Source organism: Triturus cristatus, chromosome 4_1, assembly GCF_964204655.1.
Source record: "Triturus cristatus chromosome 4_1, aTriCri1.1, whole genome shotgun sequence".
NCBI lineage: Eukaryota > Metazoa > Chordata > Amphibia > Caudata > Salamandridae > Triturus > Triturus cristatus.
The window spans coordinates 224,902,791-224,923,952 of NC_140585.1; the positions used below are offsets into that span (position 1 = coordinate 224,902,791).

The 21,162-nt window shown below is 50.2% G+C and overlaps 1 protein-coding gene across 2 annotated transcripts in view; it reads right to left on the reverse strand.

The window, feature by feature from the left end:
* Positions 1–3,570: 3,570 nt before the first annotated feature.
* Positions 3,571–21,162, reverse strand: part of SLC37A3 (solute carrier family 37 member 3) — a 146,409-nt gene continuing 128,817 nt past the window's right edge. For both annotated transcript variants that reach the window (XM_085651906.1, XM_085651907.1), the window contains exon 15: positions 3,571–5,580. In XM_085651906.1, coding sequence (XP_085508032.1) covers positions 5,488–5,580 — 93 coding nt within the window. In that variant the 3' untranslated portion in view covers positions 3,571–5,487. The remainder of the gene's footprint in view (positions 5,581–21,162) is intronic.

Sequence of the window (21,162 nt, forward strand, 5' to 3'; positions counted from 1 at the left end):
TGTTTGTATGCACGGCAGAATTCCTGAACCATATTAGGGTTATCAAAGATGCGGGGTCGGCCATTGACATCAACTCTCAACCTAGCAGGGTATAGCATGCCATATTTTAATCCTAAATTCCTGAGAGTGGCCTTGACCCCATTATATTTGCGCCGGGCCCCTTGTACCATGATGGTGAAATCTGGGTTGAGTGAGAGTTTGGAGCCCTGCCAAATTGTGTCCCCGCGCTCTCTGGGGAATCGCTGAGCGGTGTGGCGGTCCTGGAAGTTCATGATACAGGCGATGATGGGTTGCGGAGGGCATTCCGGGTTGGGCCGAGCGCCCAGGGTGCGGTGAGCACGCTCCACTACGAAACCTGGTGTATAGGATTCTTTCCTGAACGGATCGTCCAGCAGATTATCCACAAAGAGGTCAAGGCGGCCCGTGGCGGTGGTCTCTGGAACTCCCAGGATACGGATATTATTGCGCCGACTGCACGCCTCGAGGTCCTTGTTCCTAATCGCCACTTCTTTGAGGATGCGCTCCACCCGTTCCAACCTCTTGAGGGACTGCGCAGTACCGTCCTCGATGTCAGACGCGAGCCTCAACTATGTCAAGCAGCCGGTCATGTACTTGAATTTTGGCGCTGAGGGTCTCAAGGTTCCTGTCGAGGGCGTCAAATTTCCCATCCAGCGCTCTAAAGCCTGCTCTCATCTCCTCCAACAGGTAGGCGGCAGGGGCCGAGACGTCATCAAGGCAATCTGCACCTTGCCCGCCCTCCGCCATGTGCGTGCAGTCCTCTGGGGTCCTGTCAGCGAGCTTTTCAAAAGGGAGGGTCCTCTTTTTGGGATCTTTGCGGTCCATGCCGCACCGCAGCGAGGTGTAGGTGGCAGACGAGGCAAGACCCCAGTCATTGGCAGCGGAGAGTCAAGGGGCCCAGACCAAGAGCCAGCAGTACAGGAGTGGGACAGACAGCACGCAGGGCCCCTGGTAGGGACTGCGCAGATCCCAGGCTCTTACGGACAGCGCAGTCCAAGGTGCGTGTGAAGGATGTAGAGCCCTACTTCGTCAGGGAGGCAGCAGAGACAACGTAGATCACCAGGAGTACAGTAGGATACCCACAGGACGAAACATTAGCACAGCCACTTGATTCCAATCATAGGGGGTGACAAGGGTATGGAGCTGGGTGATGGCCAAAGTAAGTGGGATCAGGTGATGCAGAGCGACACCAGACAGGGCCCGGGGAGAACCAAGGGGCGGTGATGCGCTCCAAAGGGAAGCCTGGATTCTGAAGGGAGGGGTGGCGAATGGTCAGGGCGCCTGCACAGGACACCGCAGCAGCATGGGAACACTCCAATCACAGCTATCAAGCTGCGCCACAGTCTGGACCGCCCAGCGGAGGGTAGCGACCCAGTGCAGGGAAGAGCCAGAAGCAAGAGGTAGGCGGCAGCCCAAGGCCAAATCACCGCCAGGTGTCTAAGTCGCCCAAATGTAGAGCGCAGCGAGGCCACCGGTCACACGTGTAGGAGTGGGCGAGGTGGTGAGTATGGATGGGTCTCCCAGCCCATGGCAGCATTGCAGGAGGACAGATGCAGAGGACAGCAGCACGTGGGTAACCGGACATGGAGTGTGACGGGATCAGCCCTACCCCTCCCTGCAACCGCACCTGCAAGCGACCGGGTGGTCGCCTCCCAGGATCGCTCGCGGGCCCTGTCCCCGCGAGGTCACGGGGAGAATGCAGGCGGAATCGGGAAGCCCAGGTCCGGCACAAAGTAGCCGCATCCGGGGTGAAGCGAGGAGTCTGCGGAGGGTGGCAAAAGGGGCCCACGTCCGGAGCATTCACCGCGGTTGTGAAGGACCGCTATAGCCATCCAGCAGTCTCGGGTCGTGGCGCCCCGTCAATCGGGCCGTGTAGGCCAAGGAAAAGTACTAGGCCCGGCGACGCGCCGCCCCCTCCTCCTTCAATCGACAGGTTTTGCAGGAACGGGAGCGCCAAACCCCGGGATAGTGCGATCAGCGGGGACTCTGCATGTTCAGCCGGCCGTAGACGTCAAGCAGGAGGCGATGATAGCAGCATTTTGTAGGGATATTGCTGCGGAGCCGGGAAGTTCGACGGAGCTTCAGTGCTGCACGGCCATCTAAGTCGGCAGCCTGGCCACACCCCTCTTACCTGGTAAATTTCACTGGAACTGGGGTTCAGGTCCAAGGTGCTATCTGGCCCCAACAGGTCCAAACAGACAAAACCCTTGTCTGTGTACACCCTTTGCTGGAGAAGTCCAAGTGATAGGACGCCCTGAAGAGTTAACTGGAGTAGGGAGAAGGCAGGATGTGATGTCACTGTGCGCTGATGGACGACTGGTAAAACAGTGATGGAACTTACTGTGTAAATGAACGATGCAAATGCAGTGGTGTTACTTGATGAGCAGATAGAAGGGAAAATCATCCCAAAAAAGTAGGTTTATGTCTCTTTGTGGCACTCAAATCACTCTGACAGAGGTCCAATGTTTTTTCAGCATTGGTTTAAAGTATACAGTTTGTCTAGAGTATTACACTTAGCTACACAGTCACTACTCCAGTTTCCTGTTTTAATGTTACATAAGGTAGCTGCGGAGGATGAGATTCTACTGTGTTAGCCTTCTGATTGTGAATACATTCCCCAACTCTGAAAATAGTAGCTCACAATGGTTTTAGAGGCCTAAGAAAAATTTACCTGTCTCAGCAAGTGTAGGACTGCTCTAAACTGCGTGAATGCAAGCTTTAGAAGATATCATTAACCTAGCACAAAATGAGATGATGCCTTAAAATGATTAAGCAAACACTTGAAAACCTATAATAATTCCAATGGCTGCCAATAGAGTACAGGAGTTAGTCAAAAGTGCTTCGCACAATTAACATGGCCGTCTTTTGTCAGTGCTTAAGATAGCTACAGAAATGGTCGACACAGAATGTTAGTACCAGGTACTTCAGGTACTACCACTTAATGAAAATCCCCCAATTAACGGCCAAGCCCTTAAAACATGACTGTCTCGTCTACCACTAGGTCTTACCATACACCGAGTAAGGCATTCAAATTACGGCTACTCATTTATACTTAAAGTTACGTTTCAATGTGAAAAAAAAGAAAAAATGAAATGTACACTCTTCTATGTGAACATATTCATTACTCGTGATGGAGGATACACACCAGTTGAATTACTTCAAATCGCATGTGGCGTTCTGTAGTGTCTTTAACCATATATGGGCTTTAGTTATCAACTAAGTCATGGTTTCAGATGGCATACTTCAATCTTGAGTTCACTATAACTGAGGGGTGTGAAATCAACACTGTCTTTGGTGTGCAAGGTTATGTTTACACAAACTAATTACCTAGTAATGTTTTATATCATTCAAAAAAAGAAGGAAGGAGCAGCCAGAAAACAAGACAGAGTGACTTGATGTGTCTTTTGCGTCTTCCCTAAGAACACAACCGCCATACTCAGTTCACTGTGGTCTGGAAAGTAATTTGCTTTCAGATCGTGCATGGCAAAGTCTTGCTTATTCAGTTGCTACAAAAAAGTTCATAGAACTAGCTTTTACAAAACATACAAGCCATTTTCACCAAGTTTTTTTTTTTAATAGTTCCGATGATAGGAAACATTTACATCAAGTAGACATAGTAAAAAAACATTCCATCATATTATTCAGCTATAAAAAAAAGCAGTCATTTCTTTATCCTCTTAGCAAAGATGTATAAGGCTTCATTAAAGCAGTCCCTAAATTTCCTTAATCAATTCGAAACAGGCTAGATTTAAAAAAAAAAAAAAAAAAAAAAAAAGCCACGCATACAATTCATAACTTGGAAAATCACATCAACAAGGTCACATCAGCAAAAGGTAGAGCAATCTTGACAAATCCTTATTTTTCTTCAACCATACATGACACCACTCTTGCTCAACTACTCCCTAATCAATTGTCACTGAACCCTTGAGAAAGCACCAGGCTTCAACACAGAGTTCCCTCATTCAATCAGATCCCACTTTAGAACTTATCACGGTTTTGAACATTTGCAGTGCCATACTATTATGAATGTGCAATGGTTCTCAGTCATCTGGGATCTACAGCTTTAAGTTAATGACATCAATCGGCAGCAGACCACACCCTCACGCTTCAATCAAAAAGACATCCACAGCTACTCTCAACTGGAATTGCTCAAAAACACTCATCTGCAGAACTAGGCATGAAGCTTCGGTGCTGGTGCACCAGCTTACATGCAACTATTCATTTCAGAACAATCTATTTCATTGTTCATCTCTATCACATGGTACTCCTCTCTTTGAAAGCGGACGAAGAGACACACAACATAACATACCCATTATTAGGAGGACTGGCCATTGTGTAATTACTATTCTAATTCCATGTGCGCTTCGATAGTAGGGTAGGTTATTCAGCGGACCGAGGCAAATCTAACTGTGATTTTACTTTTTAATACACTAGCTCGAAAGTACCTTAACACACTACGGTGATGGGTCCTCACAATGATTGTGTTTGTCTGGCTCTGACAAGGTTAACCCACGCTATGAGGACCAAGCCAGTCTGTATGTGTATATGTGTATGTATTATTTATACACATATATATATATATATACACACACACATATATATATACATACATATACATACATATATACACATACACACATGTATATACATGTACACATACACATATGTATACATACACATAAGTATACATACACACTTTATACTAAATAGATTCTTTGACATTCTCAAATTCACTTAGGCAAAAGAAACCACACAGCATTTGTACCACCTGTAGAAGCATAATGATTCACATATATTCTTTTAAACCAACGGTCGTATTCCCTGCGATCAAAATCAAAACCTGGTTGAACTTTCGTAATCAATAGTAAATGCCACTTAATTAACCACACAAGCCGACTCTCCATCTCTTACATCTACAAGGCAGCATCTACCGTACCATTGTAGCAACTTAATATCCATGAAGCCAATGAACTAGTAACAATTCTAACATGCTGCCAAGGAGGCACATCTGTCCTGATGGTGCAGTGATTACACAATAAACATCGCCTGCATACAGCACAATTTATTCATTCAATGACATTTTAAAATTATTAATAAATCATTTTCTTCTTCAGGAAATAAGCAAAAAAAAAAATCAAATTGCCCTTTGATCGAATGCTCTGAAATAGCAAAAGGAATGATGATGCACATGCAGGTGCACGGCGGGGGCAAACTCCAGATGAAACTGAAGCTTCGTTACAGTACATAAATCGGGCAAGGCCTTCACACTGCAGCTTAGACACCATGGCCAGGTGTGCCGGCTTTTGGCTTCAAGCACTATGATGGCCAAGTGGATGAGCTAAACACATCAGACAGCTCCTGAGAAGATGATTGGTTAGCGTCTGGCGTCGGGTCCCTTCTTCACCATTAGTCTGTAGTGTTTCTTTACACAGTGTCACTGGCCTCACTTGAGCCTACTCAGTAGGACAGTTACTCTGTGAGTGTTCGGGAGCGTCTTAGTTGCACCATTGTTCGTAATTCACGTACAATCAATGGAGAGATGAACACAATTGTGAGGCTGGTCTGTGGAAAGAGTAAATACACTTTAGTAACAGGCAGCTGCACAGATTTATGGTCATTCTATGGTCCTTCCTTCTACACAACTAGTTTGGAATTCCGTGTGCATCACAGGCTGGAGCAGAAAGTGATTCTACAAAAGAATGCAGGCAACTCTAGGTTTTAGGTCATAATTCTCCTGATCAAGTTTTTTAACTAGTGGCAGAGTAACCCAAGAGCTGGTATCAGGAAACAAGACAACGTCCAGGAGAGGACAATGGGTAACAGAAATGCATTATTAGAATTAGTTGGGGAAGGGTTCTGACGGAGGATGTTAGGGGGAGGATCTGCGTAGCTGGGAGAACAGGCTATTCTATCAACCAACACCACCTTCTTTATCAAGTACCCTTATGCTGAGTCTGTGGCAAATCACATGTTGCAACTAGAACTGGACTATCTTTGAGTGCGGTGGTGACTGTGGCAGCAGTTCACCTTGGTCTGCTTTATCGCTGTTGTCTTCTGTGCGGCTGACATCCTCATGTCCAGTGGGGAGAGCGGGGGAGGAGAGTTTGGGAACATATGCATGGGGTGCAGTCGGAGCCTCAGTTTATTACATGACACCCTAGTGCAGGAAGCCCCCCACAAATGAGGGCCCTCTGGACTGCCTTGAAGGGAGCTATTGGTTGACGGCTATGGATGGGGCTGTTGCCACTCTTCTACTCCTCACCTTCAGCAGAGGAGCTGTAATGAGTGTCAAGCAGGTATACATAGGGGGACGCTAGGTGGCGCGCTGGTGAATGGCGGCTGCCGAGTAGGGCTCCCGCTGGACGGCGCGATTTATCCGATTATTTATCCTGAATTGTGTCGCCCGGGGGTCGCAGCTCAGCGAGGGGCTGCGGCGAGGTGTCCGGTGACTGCTGGCCAAGTTTGAGGATCGGCGGACGGCAGGCGCCGCAGAACGAAGCGCCGTTGGCAGAGGCGAGCGGACGGCGTGGCACGGCTGGGACGCCTTGCTGGATCGCGCTGGCAGGCTACACCGCGGCTGCATTAACGGCTGCAGGCCGCGGAAGCTGGGACCTGGCCTGGCCACCTGGGGGACGCGGCGGCTCAGCAAAGGCAGCGGAACACGGCAGAGGTAACAGTGGAAGGCATCGCTGGTGGCGCATTCCCCCCCCCCCCCCCTCTGACGGTTGGCTGAACACGGACCTCGGTGTCCCCGGCTGGGGCTTAGAGACGGGGTGCTGCGAGGGAGCCTGGTGGAATCGGGGCTCACTCGGGGTGCGAGGTGGTGGTCCCCCTGCCCCCCCCCTCCTGCCCCCTCTGCCTGAGGACTATCGGCTGCGCTGGAGAGGAGGCACCCCTCTCCCGGACACAGAGTATACCCGGACCGGCTTGTGACTGCAGGAGTGAGGAGGCCCTGGGCTGGGACGTTGGCATAGGGGGACCTGGATGAGCCGTGCGTACCGCTGTGCACCCAGAAGGAGCAGCGAGGTGCAAACTGCTTTGCCGGGGGCTGACGAAGAGGTCGAGGGTGTAGCGCTTGGTGAAGACCTGGTCCCCACGTGGCTGGCGGCTCCGGTTGGGTGCCGGATGGTCGTAACGATTGACCGGAGTGAGCGGCCGGTGGAGCGGGTGTATGCTGGGTTACCATAAGGCGCTTGAATACGCGGTCAGCCTGGAACGGTGGAGCGCAGGGAGCCGGCAGCTTCTGGAAGTGCGCAGAGAGTACGGACGCTACTGCTGATCCCAGGGGGTGGTCTGCGGCTGTGGCCAGGTGGGACGGCCCGGAGGCCAGCATGGGCAGGACGGATGCGAAGCAGCCCAAACTTTCGTTTGAGGCTAGCAAGAAGCCGCCCAAGGCAGTGGAGGAGACACGTGAACCGCCGGCGACGGCAGGAGGGTCAGCAGATGCGGTGCCCAATCTACATGATGTATTGCGTGAAATGCGCCAAGGGTTTGCAACAATTGCAGACAAAGTGGACAGAATGTCGTCCCGAATGGATGCGGTGGTACAAAAATTGGACGCCCAAGAAGAACGGATCTCGGGGGCGGAACAGCGTATATCGGACACTGAAGATACTGTGACGCGGCATACCTCGCAGCTCTCCAGGATGGACAATCTGCTGCGCCTCATTGCCGCTAAGAATGAGGATTTAGAAGCGAGGAGTAGGCGTAACAACGTACGCATAGTAGGAATTCCTGAATCGACGAATGTGGGCAAGATGGAGGAATACGTGGAAAAGATGCTGGTGGCGGCGATCGGATCGGAGATGTTTTCCCCCCAGTTTATTGTGGAAAGGGCACACCGGGCCTTGGGCCCCAGACCTAAGCCGGGAACGGCGCCCAGGCCGATAATCGCCAGGATACTCAATTATCGCGACCGTGACGCCGCCTTGAGAGCTGCACGTGGCACACGTACATTATCCTACGAGGGCAACTCCTTCACGCTCTACCCGGACTTCACACCAATGGTGCAAGAGGAACGGCGAAAATTTGTGGCAGTCAAAGCGAAACTACGAGACTTACAACTGGATTACGCACTACTTTACCCGGCGCGCCTGCGGATCACATATCAGGGGAGGCAGAAGTTCTTCACAAATCCTCAGATGGTGGAGGATTTCATCAAACAGTACAAGCGTTCCCGCAGGTCGGAGGATGGAGCTGAGAACGCTGAGAACCCTGTGCGCGAGGAGCTGGTGGATGGCGAACTGTGAGTGGGGTGCCTATAGATGGTATATTGGACTACATGTGTGGCTAAGGGAGTCCCTGTGAACTGATGACGGGGTAGCTGGTCCTGAGACACTGCGATAGGGGAAGGTTGGGCCATATAGCTGCAGGCATGGAGGGATGTTGTTGGGGGTGTGGGGGTGCTCACACTGCAGGAGACTCCGCCACAGCCTACACACGTTGGGACACATTAATGGCTGTTTTTGAAGGAGGCAGGGGTCAGTTTGCTGTGAGACCCGGGTGACATAAGTACGAGCGCCGGCCACCTCCTCGTCTCGCTGTGCTGGACTGCACGTTGTGTGGTCGGGCTGGCGTTTCTGGGGGGGGAACTGGTGGAGCCACCTAGACTTGTTTCCTGACGGGAAATACCCTGGTATATGGTGGGAGTTTGGGGAATGTACTTGCCTTGCTGTTTGGGGCAACTGTGGGTGGGCAGGGGTGGGTACAGAACTGGCAGGTTGGGGTTTGCTTCAGTGGGAGGGGGGTGGGTGAGAGGGGTGTTATGATGGTTTGTTTGTTGGAAGTTCCAAAACGGGTGAGAGCGCGTAGGACCAGCAGAGGGTGGGTGGTGTATGGGGGAGTGAATAGGCTGGTTTCCAATACACTGTGGAACGGGGCACTTTTGAATATTCAACCTGCGGGGGTGGAGAGGGTGCTGACATTGGATGACACATACCAGGGGTGTGACTGGTGGAAGGAACCTGAGGATTGCTTTGACGATTGTGAAATTGATGACGCATGGCGGGTGGGCTGAGTAAATCACGTATCACTGTTGCCTCCTGGAATGTTCGGGGGTTAAATGACGCCAGGAAATGTAGGAGGGTGATGGCTTATTTGGAACAACATAAGGTGCAAATTGCTTTACTACAGGAAACGCATCTTAGTCCCCGGGCCACGTACACCTTTGCAGGTAAATGGGCGGCGGTCCGGAGTTTCTCCTCGTATTCAGGGTATGCCAGGGGTACGGCGATACTGGTCAAGAAGACGGTGCCGTTTGTGCTGCTGGGTGATCTTACGGATAAGGAAGGGAGGTTTGTTTTGGTGTGGGGCAGACTTGGCACGGATACAGTCACAATTGCGAATTGCTATGGGCCGAATGTGGATTCGCCTGCCTTCTTTACCATGCTCTGGGGTAAAATACTGAACGTTGGTTCCATGCATGTAATATGGGGGGGGGATTTCAATCTCACAAGGTCCTCAGGGCTCGACAGATCGGATGGTAGCCCGCAATACCATAAGGGTGCGAGGGACGTCATGGAAGGTATAGTGGTGGAAGGAGGACTTGTGGACAGTTGGAGGCTTACGCACCCTGGGGTCCGAGAGGGAACACATTTCACGACATACGCTAACTCTTGGGCCAGGCTGGATTACTGCTTTCTGTCTACAGGCTTGGCGGTTGATTTAGGTCGAGTGGCTCACTTACCGCGGACGTACTCGGATCACTGCCCGGTACTGGTGGAGGTGGCGATCCCGGGGATCAGTGGGTCAGCACCTAGGTGGCGTATGCAACCCACGGCATTATTGGATCCGGTGTTCCAGGCGGAATTAGGAGACGAGATAGCGGAGTTTTTTCCCCGCAATAAGGGGTCAGTGGACAGTGTCGAGACCATTTGGGAGTCGTTTAAGGTGACGGTCCGGGGGTACTACATCTCGAAAAGTTTCGGCGTCCTGAAAACACTACGAGGTGCGCTCTCCAAGTTGGAGGCTGAACTAGCGGAGCTGGAAGCCAGGATGGCTCAGGAACCAATGGGTCCGGTCCATAAGGAATTCCGAGAAAAGCTTACTCAGTACGAGCAGGAAGCAGATAGGGAGGCCAAATTTAGAGGCAAATATTGGCAGGCCCGTCGTTATTGTGAAGGAGAAAGGCCAGGGCGTGCCTTAGCGGAAATTACCAGACATGCCCGGGGACCCACGCATGTTTTAGAGATCAGAGGGCAGGGTGGGACCCTACAGCAAGATACGAAGGGCATATTAGCTCGCTTTACAGAGCATTATGAGGAATTATATGAAGCACGCAGCGGAGGGGAGGTTGTATTTGGGGACTTTCTGGATGATGTGGCGTTATGCTGGTTAAGTGATGATCATCGGGAATTCCTTGGGGCCCCATTTGAACTTGATGAAATACGGGAAGCGATTATGTCCCTGAGTAATGGTAAGGCAGCGGGGATTGATGGCCTACCGGCGGAATTCTATAAAAGTTATATAGATGTCATGGCGCCGGTGCTGCGGGAGGTGTACGAGGAGTCACTGGCGGTAGGCGTGCTGCCTGGGACAATGAGGGAGGTACTGATCACCTCGCTGTTAAAACCCGGCAAAGACCCAGTAGAGTGTGATTCATATAGGCCGCTATCCCTAATTAATTGTGATGCGAAGATATTGGCAAAGGTACTAGCCACTAGACTTTCCCTACTCATGACCAAAATTGCCCTCCCAGATCAATCTGGGTTTGTCCCGGGTCGCTCAACTGCTTGTAACTTGCGTACGCTCTTCTCCTTGATAAACACGATAGCGCCGGAACTGCCGGTGGCGGCGGTATTTCTGGATGCCACCAAGGCATTCGATTCGGTTGAGTGGAATTACTTGTTTGCCATCTTGTACAGGATGGGCTTTCCCAAAATATTCGTCGCCTGGATCAAATTGCTCTATACGGCTCCGAAGGCGAGAGTGCTCATCAATGGTGAAGTGTCTGAGTCGTTTCTGCTCACTAGAGGTACCAGGCAGGGGTGCCCGCTCTCCCCATTGCTCTTCGCTATCGCGATAGAGCCTCTGGCATGCCGTATCCGGCAACTGCATAAACAAAGTGCTTTCAAATGTTGCCAGCGGCAGATAGATGTCTCTCTCTATGCTGACGACTTGACGTTGTACGTGGTAGATCCACAGGTTAACCTTAACCCATTACTTCGGGAATTTTTAGTGTTTGGACGACTGTCGGGCATTCAAATAAACTGGAAAAAGTCGCAATTTTTTCCCCTGACGCCTGCAGTGGGGCGCTTTCCTCTGGACTACCCGCTGGAATGGTGTGAATCGGATCTTAGATATCTGGGGGTCCAGATCTCCAAGGATCGAGAGGAGACGATGAGGTTGAATTATGGTACGGCCATGACTCGGCTGACAGACGATGTGACTCGGTGGGTGTCTCTCCCGCTCTCCATGGCGGGCAGGGCTTCGCTTATCAAGATGGTGGTATTACCCCGTTTTTTATATTTTTTCCAGAATATCCCGTATTATCCGGGGGCGTACTTCTTTCGCGCATTGCGTACAGAGCTGCTGCGGCTGTTCTGGGCTGGTAAGCAGCCTAGATTGGCGTGGTCGGTTATCACTCGGCCATACGAATCTGGAGGGTTTGATGTTCCTGATTTTCTAACGTATTATCTGAGCGCCCAGGCTCAATTTGCATACCATTGGTTTGCACCTGCACCATTCCTGCCACAGCTGGCGGTAGAGGACTGGTTCTCACGGCCTCTGCCGCTGGCGGGTGTCCTTCATGGCTCCAGTCGCGCCTTTGATACGCAATACACTACGGTGCCGTGCACGGTGGATGCATGGCAGCGTATACTACGTCGCCTGGCGCTCAGTTTCATGTATGCTCCGACGCTGCCACTGGTTTATCACCCGGATCTGTCGTTACTGCAGGAAGGAGGGTTTCAGGGGATGTGTGCCAAAATAAAAATACGGCACTGGGGTGATCTCTTCGCCAGCGGACGGCTCAAAACGAAAGAACAACTATTTGGGGGCTATCAGCCTACCCCGTTGGATGTTTTTTACTATATCCGGCTGCGGCGGGGGCTGCGGAAGATACTGCCAGATTTTCCGGGGGAACCGGAAGTAGTGCGGCCTTTACAATTGCTGCTTACGTCTTCGGACGGTAAGCACTTAGTCTCCCAACTATACGGCAGTATCCGGGCACACAGTGGCACCTCGGACTGTAGGGCACTCCAGCAATGGAGACTTGAACTTGGCAGGGATATCACGGATGAGCAATGGACGTATTGTTGCGAGCTCACCTCCCAGATCTCCCCCAGTAGCAGACTGCGTATTATCCATTACAAGTTTTTACAACGTATGTATTACACACCAGCTAAGAAGTTTAAATTTGGGCTATCCGACAGTGACAGATGTGAGAGGTGCCAGGCGGAAGGGGCTGACTTCATGCACTTGGCATGGTTATGTCCGAGAGTGACGGATTTCTGGCTGCAGGTACATGCGGCACTGAAGGTCATGTTGGGAGATGTAGTGGAACTGGATCCGCTGGTGATGCTGCTGGGCTACACGGTATCAATACCTAAGTTAACGCGCAAACTGGGAAACGTTGCACTATTATTAGCGAAGCGAAGAATTGCGTGTCGCTGGGGCAGGGGGAGAGCACCGAAATTCAAGGAATGGATAGGGGATCTAGTACACTGTCAGGAGCAGAGTGCTATCTACGCTGAGACGCAACCATTAACTAGCAGAGCCAGTGACATTTGGGACCCGTTCAAGGAGTACTTGGCGGCGTATACCGCCTCCACGGAGGGAGAGCACCGGGAATCAGCTGGGGGTGGCCCTGGAGGTGGGGAGTTTACCTAGTAGGGGGCTGCATGATTGTCCTTACTGAATGTCATGCTTGTGGAGTGAGTTGGGGAGTTGTGCTCCGAGATGTCTGCACCTAGGAATTCCATGTAATGCGCCAAGGAGATACGCCGGATGGTTGAGTTGCGCCATGACTAGCCCGGGATACACGGCACAGTATATAACACTACTGACGTATTGGAACAACAGGGATTTGCCGCCGGACCTCCGGGTTATCGGCTTTAAGGCTGTGTACAGGGGGATGAAACGTAATGAGAAATGTCATCTGGAGCCGGCCCATGCGGTTGTAGGCGCGAAATGTATAACTGTGTCAAATACTAATAAAGGTTTTGGAACTTAAAAAAAAAAAAAAAAAAAAAAAAAGTCTGGCATGCCACTGAAAAGCAGATCATCAGTGGCAAACGGCCGCGCTCATTCCACTGTATGATTACACATTTTACGCAAACTGATAATAAACGAGAGACAAATACCTAAAAAAAAAAAAAAAAAAAAAAAAAAAAAAAAAAAAAAAAAAAGCAGGTATACATACTATACATAAAAGATGCCAATTCCCTATTCTTTATACTCTCAGTTGCGAAACATGAACAGTAAACTTAATATTCTGTGCTGTTGTAACTTCAGTTTCACTGCAACCACTGAGCTATTGAACAGTTGCTACAAAGGATCTGTCTGCAGCTGCTGACTATTTCCCAAAAATAGCAAAAAGAAATAAAAAAAATAAGTCATCCTAGGCCATCTAAAAGGCTTGGGACTAGTCCTGTTTCAGGGGGTGAGGCAGAATCAGCTCCAATACACAAGGCAAAATTATTTTAGAAATTTAACACATTACCGGTGGATGACAATATTGCACAGTATGGAAAGTTCATCTGACGATCACAAAAATGCTTTCAGGCAGGGTTTCAAATAAACACATTTTACATCCTTCCCAGTTCACATCCAACCACCTCCCCCTCATTACCAAGTATAGCAGCAAGTTAAAAGACATCAATAACGGAACATCACAAGTCCTAAAACGACATGCAGAGAGTCTGTGTAGGCAGCGCGTCGGGAGGGGTGACAGGGCAGGCGGGGGTTGAAGGGACACAGTTTGCTCAATTTGTCGTCAAAAAGAGATCCAATCCCGTACAGTGTGGACTTTGCTTGAAATAGAAGGTCTAACAGATCGTGAAATTTTGTGGTTGAGAAAAAGTCCAAGACTCTTGTGGAATGTCTATTTGTAGAATGACAACTGTCCCACTGGAAGCCCAGGATGGTATTTCAATTAGGATCGCACATAAGACCTTCCGCCAGTTTCACACCAAACACTAGCCTACGGCATGAATTGTCAATCTAAAGCTGCCTTTTCCTCCCAGATTTTATAAGTGTCAGAGAAAAGACTCGAAGGACCTCTTCGCTTTCACGAAGGAGCTCTTTAACCATATCCTGGATCGCCCGCTGGACACGGAGCTGCGAATTGACCGAGCACACAGAGTGGGTCCCCCACGCCCTGCAGCAACCAATCCGCCTGATATCCTGGTGTGTATACAAGACTACCACACCAAAGAGGACATTTTACACAATGCCCGTCGGCAACACCCCGTGAAATTTCGAGATCATGCACCAGTACTATATCAGGACCTCTCGGCGCTCATGCTTCACAAACGCAGACTTTTTAAGCCGATCACGACGCACCTCCAACAACGCAACATCCAGTACAGTTGGGGCCATCCTTTTCGCTTGGTGTTCCGTATCGACAGCACACTATCAGCTGCGGTCCCTGTCGGAAGCGGCTAAACTGTTGGGGGTGGATCTACCAAAGGAGGACAGTGGGGCAGAGGAGAGCCCGGTGGCTACAGCAACGACCGGACCTGGCTGGCGCCGCCAGGGCCGTCGTAAACGCACTAAGAAACCTCCAGTGGCGGAGATCCTCAGAGGACAGCAAGCGGCACTAGAATCAGTCTCCGCGGGGTTGCGCGGTGCCTCGCCCAGTGAAGCTGAGTAATGGCTGTGGCAGGCCATACCGCTGGATCTTTGAACGAGCCGCTTGTGGGAGAGGGACCTTCTCACTGTGTCGTCGTACCTTGCGTCCCTACATCACCATCCACTGGAACGTGGAGGACACTGGTTCTGGACTTTTGTTGTTCAATTGGGGGGGGGGGGGTTCGGGGAGGATTGGGGGGAGGTTGGTTGAGAGGGGAAAGGGGGTTCCACGTCCATCATGCGGTAGGGTTGTGTGGGTCACCAACACGCAGGGAGTACATGCCCTTGGTATAGTCCTTGTGCGCGAGCCGCACCTTTTGCATGGCATATTTTGACACTACAAGCTGAAGCATATGGCGCCTCCTACACTTAAAGTACTAACACTTAATGTTAGGGGTCTTAACAATCAGGTCAAGCGTAGAGCTGTGCTGTCATGCCTAGAAAACTCGCAGGCTGATATATGTCTCATTCAGGAGACCCATTTATTAGCTCAAGACTGTCACAGGCTTCGATCCTGTAAGTTCCCGGTCCAACTTTTTTCCTCTAGCCTTACCAAGACAGCGGGAGTTGCGATTCTGGTAGCTCAGCGTTTTAGAGGGGGAGATCCTGCAGAAGGAGGCCGAAATCAGGAGACGGCTATTGATCTACAGGTTTGCCTTAGGTGCCTTGACCTTTACTATTGGCTCAATCTACGCTCCCAACGAGGGTCAGGAGCGCTTTTTGCAGTCCGCCCTCACAGAGGCCACGGCAACGAGCGATCGGCTTATTCTCTTGGGGGGAGATTTAAATCTCGTTTTTGATAACATACGCGATAGATCTTGTCAGCGTACGCATCAAGCGGGGGCACTCTCTGCGGCAGGCCTTGACAGATTACGAGAGTTGGGGCTTGAGGATTTGTGGCGCAGCTTCCACCCGCAGAATCGGGAATTTTCTTATTACTCTCATGCACATAAAACATACGCGCGGCTGGATTATCTCCTGGTATCGTCTGCAGTTAGAGAGCTGGCGTGGCAGTGGAGATGGGGGCGGTTTCGCTCTCTGACCATGCTCCGGTGTTTACTACATTGACTCTGCCACCGGTGGTACGACCAGACAGGATATGGCGTCTTAGGGACACCCTGCTACACCGGGAAGAAGTACTGAGACAGATCCGCAGGTCGATCACAGATTTTCTTACACACAATGCCAACACTGATACGACCTTAGCGACACAATGGGCGGCACTGAAAGCGGTCCTAAGGGGAGAGTTTATTGCTATCTCTGCGGCCGACAACTTAGAGCGGCGACGCAAGAGAGAAGAGCTTACGCAAAAAACTAAGGAGCTGGAGCTGGAGCAAATGCACCAGAGGACGGGCGCCCCCAGGATATGGCGGCAACTGAGGGCTATCCGGAAGCAGTTGACGGCTCTTGATCAGGATAGAGCGGAATACGCCGCTCTCCGCTTAAAGCATGCTTACTACACGGGAGGAGATAGGTGCGGACGCTTACTCGCACACAAACTCCGGGAGGTCCGGAGACGCCAGGGGGTTCGCGAGATTTGCCGGGAGGATGGTACGCGGGTCACTGAAGATAGGGACATAGCTGAAACGTTCCGAGCCTACTATGCTGCCCTGTACGATGGATCGGGGTGGTCCGCTGACGACGGGGTGGCCTTCCTGGATTCAGTCGAACTCTCCACTCTGACCAAGGCCCAGGCAGATCAGCTGGACAGAGACATACGCCCTGAGGATGTGATTGCGGCTATCTCCCGGTTGAGACCAGCGAAGGCCCCAGGGCCTGATGGATTTACCGCTATTTTCTACAAGACGTTTTGCACTTTGCTGGCGCCCCTTCTTACCCAGCTCTTCAACTCCTTCTCGACTGCTATGTGGGGGCCCACATAGCAGTCATTCCCAAGCCGGGGAAGGATCGAACTCGTTGTGGAGCGTTCCGTCCCATCTCCCTTTTAAACGTCGATCTTAAGCTCTACTCGGGAATCCTGGCCAGTCGGCTAGCACCTTGCATGCCCACCCTGATCGACCCGGATCAGGCGGGGTTCATCCCGGAACGTCAAGCCCCCGACAATACGAAACAAGTCATGCACCTGATCGAGAAGGCCTCTCGCACGTTGGGAGAATACATGTTACTCGCGATCGACGCCGAAAAGGCGTTTGACCGTGTTCACTGGCCCTACCTGGAACAGGTGTTACTACGGATGGGGCTGGGGGAGAAATTCCGCACCCATATCTTCAAGTGCTACAAATTCCCGTTGGCAATGGTCCGGGTAAACGGACACACGTCCACCAGCTTCCCCATAACGCGAGGCACGAGGCAGGGGTGTCCGCTGTCGCCGCTGCTTTTTGCTGCGTATATGGAGCCCCTTGTCCAGAAGATCCGGAAAAACTCGGGAATTTCCGGGATTAAGTTCGGGGGGTACGTTCATACCATCAGCCTTTATGCGGATGATGTGCTACTTTCTCTATCAAACCCGCGGGAGGCACTGCCGGCGTGTATGGCAGACTTGGATGCCTTTGCACGGGTGGCGGGGTTCAAGGTTAATGCGGACAAATCAATTGCTCTGGACCACTCCTTGACCCCCTCCACCAGGGAACACCTGGAGGGTTCGCTCCCCTTTGTGGGCGGAGGAATCGATCCCCTACTTGGGAATCCAGTTGGCTCCTACGCTTTCACGTGTGGTGGCTCTCAACTATGCTGCTTTGCGACGGACGATCCACAGAGAGCTTGGGCAATGGAAATACTATCCCCTCTCGTGGCTAGGTAAGATCGCGGCGGTTAAAATGACCATACTACCAAAGATCCTTTACCTCTTCAGCACCATACCCCTGTACCTGCCTGCTGGCTGGATCCAACAGACACAGTCGGAGCTGGCCCAGTTCATTTGGAATGGGCGGAAGCCGCGCATGAAGAGGTCGTTGTCCACTCTCGCGCCTGAGGACGGGGGGCTTGGGATCCATGATCTCCAACTCTACTTCCAAGCCGCGCAACTACGCTATCTAGTGGAGTGGAGTCGGAAAAACACTGGCTGTTTCAAGACCAAGCGGTAGCAGCCCGACCCTTACAGGAAGTCCCTTTCCTGCGGAAACAGTACAGGCCCCCCAACCTCTACGCCTCTCACATCACCTGCGTTCCCCTGGAAATCTAGGACCGCACTAATGTCGCTCATGATCTCACCACCTTCCCCTCCCCGCTTACTCCCCTGTTCGACAATCCGGATTTTTCTCCCGGAATGGATTCGGTAGCCTTCTACAGGTGGAAACCGGCAGGCTGCCGTTTTCTATATCATATGTAGGACGCGGAGGGGGCACGCCCGTTCCAGCAATTCAGGCAGGAGTAAGGGCAACCAGAGGCGGAACGCATTCGCTATCTTCAGGTCCGACATTGGCCATTGGACGGACGGGTCCGACCGTTGGCAAATAGGCGGCTCTCCCAGTATGAGCGGTGGTTAATAACGCGCTCATCTGACAAACAACTGATTTCGGACCTCTACAAAACGCTCCAAAGGCGATTCGCGCATACATACAATGCAGGGAGGGTGCGTTGGGAGAGGGAGCTCGGTAGAAATCTGACTCATGAGGAGTGGGGGGGGGAATATCCTACAGGGCCCGACACTCAGCGTACCACATGGGACTCATGGACACACTCACAAAGGTGGCGACCTATTGGTATTATACTCCGGAACGCCTACACGCGATGGACAAGAAGAGGGATGCGTATTGTTGGAGGGGCTGTGGGCAGATAGGTACCTTGACGCACGTGATTTGGGACTGTGAGGGCGTTCGGGCGTACTGGACTCAGGTGCTTGATGAAGTGGACAAGCATTTTGATACCGCGATACCGCGCTTTCCGGCGTATGTACTGCTGGGCCTCCCAAATCCTTTGACATACCCGCTTAAGTCGCACAGGGGCAGACAAATGGCCATAGCGCTGGGTTCAGCGACACAGTACGTACTCACTCATTGGCGTTCCAACACCTCACCAACTTTTACTGGCTGGTTGTACCGATTGTGGCATGTCCTGGGCATGGAAAAACGAACGCTATCTGGGGAGGGCTCCAAATATGGAGAGTTGTGGAGGCCCTTCCTGTTATTGTTGGCCACCGAATTTAGGGAAGTCACTTGTCCCCGTTATCTACGCTTGCTGAGGTTATCCGAGAGGCAGAAAGAGGGATAGGGATGGATGCTGCTGAGAATGAGAAGGGACAGGATGGACGGACGTGAAACGAGGGGAGGGAGAGGGGTGGGGTAAAGAGGGGGGTTCGTAGGTTTATTATTTACTCCGTGGCACCCTATTAGGGACTACTATGGCGTTCCCATGTTGGTTGTAGCCGGACTTAGTGTACAGCAAAGAACTGAGAGATTCACTCATCACCTGGGGACTGAGCAAGGTGCTGTTATTTTCCTTGGTTGGTGTCTTTCTTTTTTTGTGTATGTTTGAAATGTCATTAAAAGATTTAAACCATAAGTGTCAGAGAATACAGTAAAGGTTGATGGCATTTGGCAAAGCGATGCGTGAGGGTTTATATCTGGTGGCAACGAGCATCTCAACCATTCACTGTAGCAATGTGGAGGAGAGGTGTTAGAAGAGCTTGTGGGAGCTGATCATCCCAAGAATATTTACTAACCATAATTAACTCCCAATGTAGATGGAAATAAAGTTTTCAGGTAGAAGTAGCAGAGACAGCACTTCTATTGCAAGGCAGAAGAACTTTAACTTGCAACTAAGGGATGAAAGTTTATATTTCTAAGACTAGCCCTGTTTTCAAACACTCTTAGCCGAATCAAATTCCTTCTATGCCTGACCAAACGCACAGGGCCAGAATCGTAATCTAAGTGGGGTTTCCAGATGCTTTTAGTTTTGACCATCAGCCAGTACACATATATGCAATTATGCTACACAAATTGAGAACATGGATCCATATTAGCTAAATAATTCAAACTCAAATTGGGTCTATATCTAAGGCGCATCAGGAGGTAATGGGCCACTCACCTGTCAGAGGCTGCTTGGAAATAGATAAACGTCCGAACCCTTCAAATTACCACACTGTGCAGTGAAAAACATCAATGCCTTTGAGCATTAACATTGACGGTAGTAGGAGAAACATGACAATTACTTATGCACCAAATGTGCCACCAAAAACAACAAATGGATGCTTTATTGCCAGTCCAAATATAAAGTAGGCTATGGTAATGTTTGGATCCAAGATATAAAAAACGATTATAAGAATTTGCATCCAAGATTGGAACCAACAGACTGCTTCCTACCTGGAAGACACCTGAATAATCTCCTAGCATGTAGGACACCTTTCTGAAGCTAAAAAGGCAATGAAAGCACCAAGTAGCCAATTACTCTTATTGTTAATAGCCCTGACCCAACTCCGCTGTGATGTCCTCTCCCTTTTCCGGTTCACCCCAGCAGAAGCCACAAATTATTTCCAACATTATTGGGAAGATTACGCTAAGGGTTACAGATAAAGTACAACCATCACTAAACTGACATTTCTACCATTGAAGCGTTTTCAGTGCATTTTATCTGTCATATGCATATTAGTACATCCATTCAGCTTTTCAATTTCTCTTACGCGTATACCTATTATTGTTGCATTTTCCTATCCCTTCCTATAGAATATCCAGACCCAATTCACATCTAGTCAAAAAATCAATCTGTGCGACGCTTTCACTCTTGTAAATATGCCTCTGCCATCCACACATCAGGTTCAAAGAAGCCTATTTTAAAGATGTATGTATCAGTTTTTCATGTACTTAGGAATGTTGTTATATTCCTTCTGCATATGTTAACCATGCTAGTTTTTATTGTAATTTTTTTTTAATGAGATTGCATACTTTTTCTGATACATGAAAGGCAGATGGGCGAAATGTGTTCAATAAACAAACAAGAACTGAAACTAAAAGAAGAAGTTCTTGAAATTAGGTTATATTCTTTTTTTATAGTGGTCTCAATACCATGATCATACAATTTAGATGAATTGAAAGATCAGTATATTTCTTATGACATTATTGATCAGCTTTCTGAATAGTGTAAATTCCCGCATTGACGCAGAGTTTGTTCCACAATTTTCCCCAATGTATGAAGTAGAATCTTGTTCGATCTACAGTTTGAAATTAGACTATACATGTTCAATATCTGCTCTTGGCCAAGGTCCAAAACTCGCTCTTGTGGCAGGAATGCTAGGACACAAATGAGTTTAGAACTGTTCTTACAAGCAAAAATGTTTGTGTCAGCATTTGAACTTATTTCTGTAGAGTGACTAAACAGTCTAGATGGGGGTGGGGGGATGGGGTTAAAGAGAATTAATTTACAAGCAAGATGGACTGCCATAATAGAGTCCATCAAAGG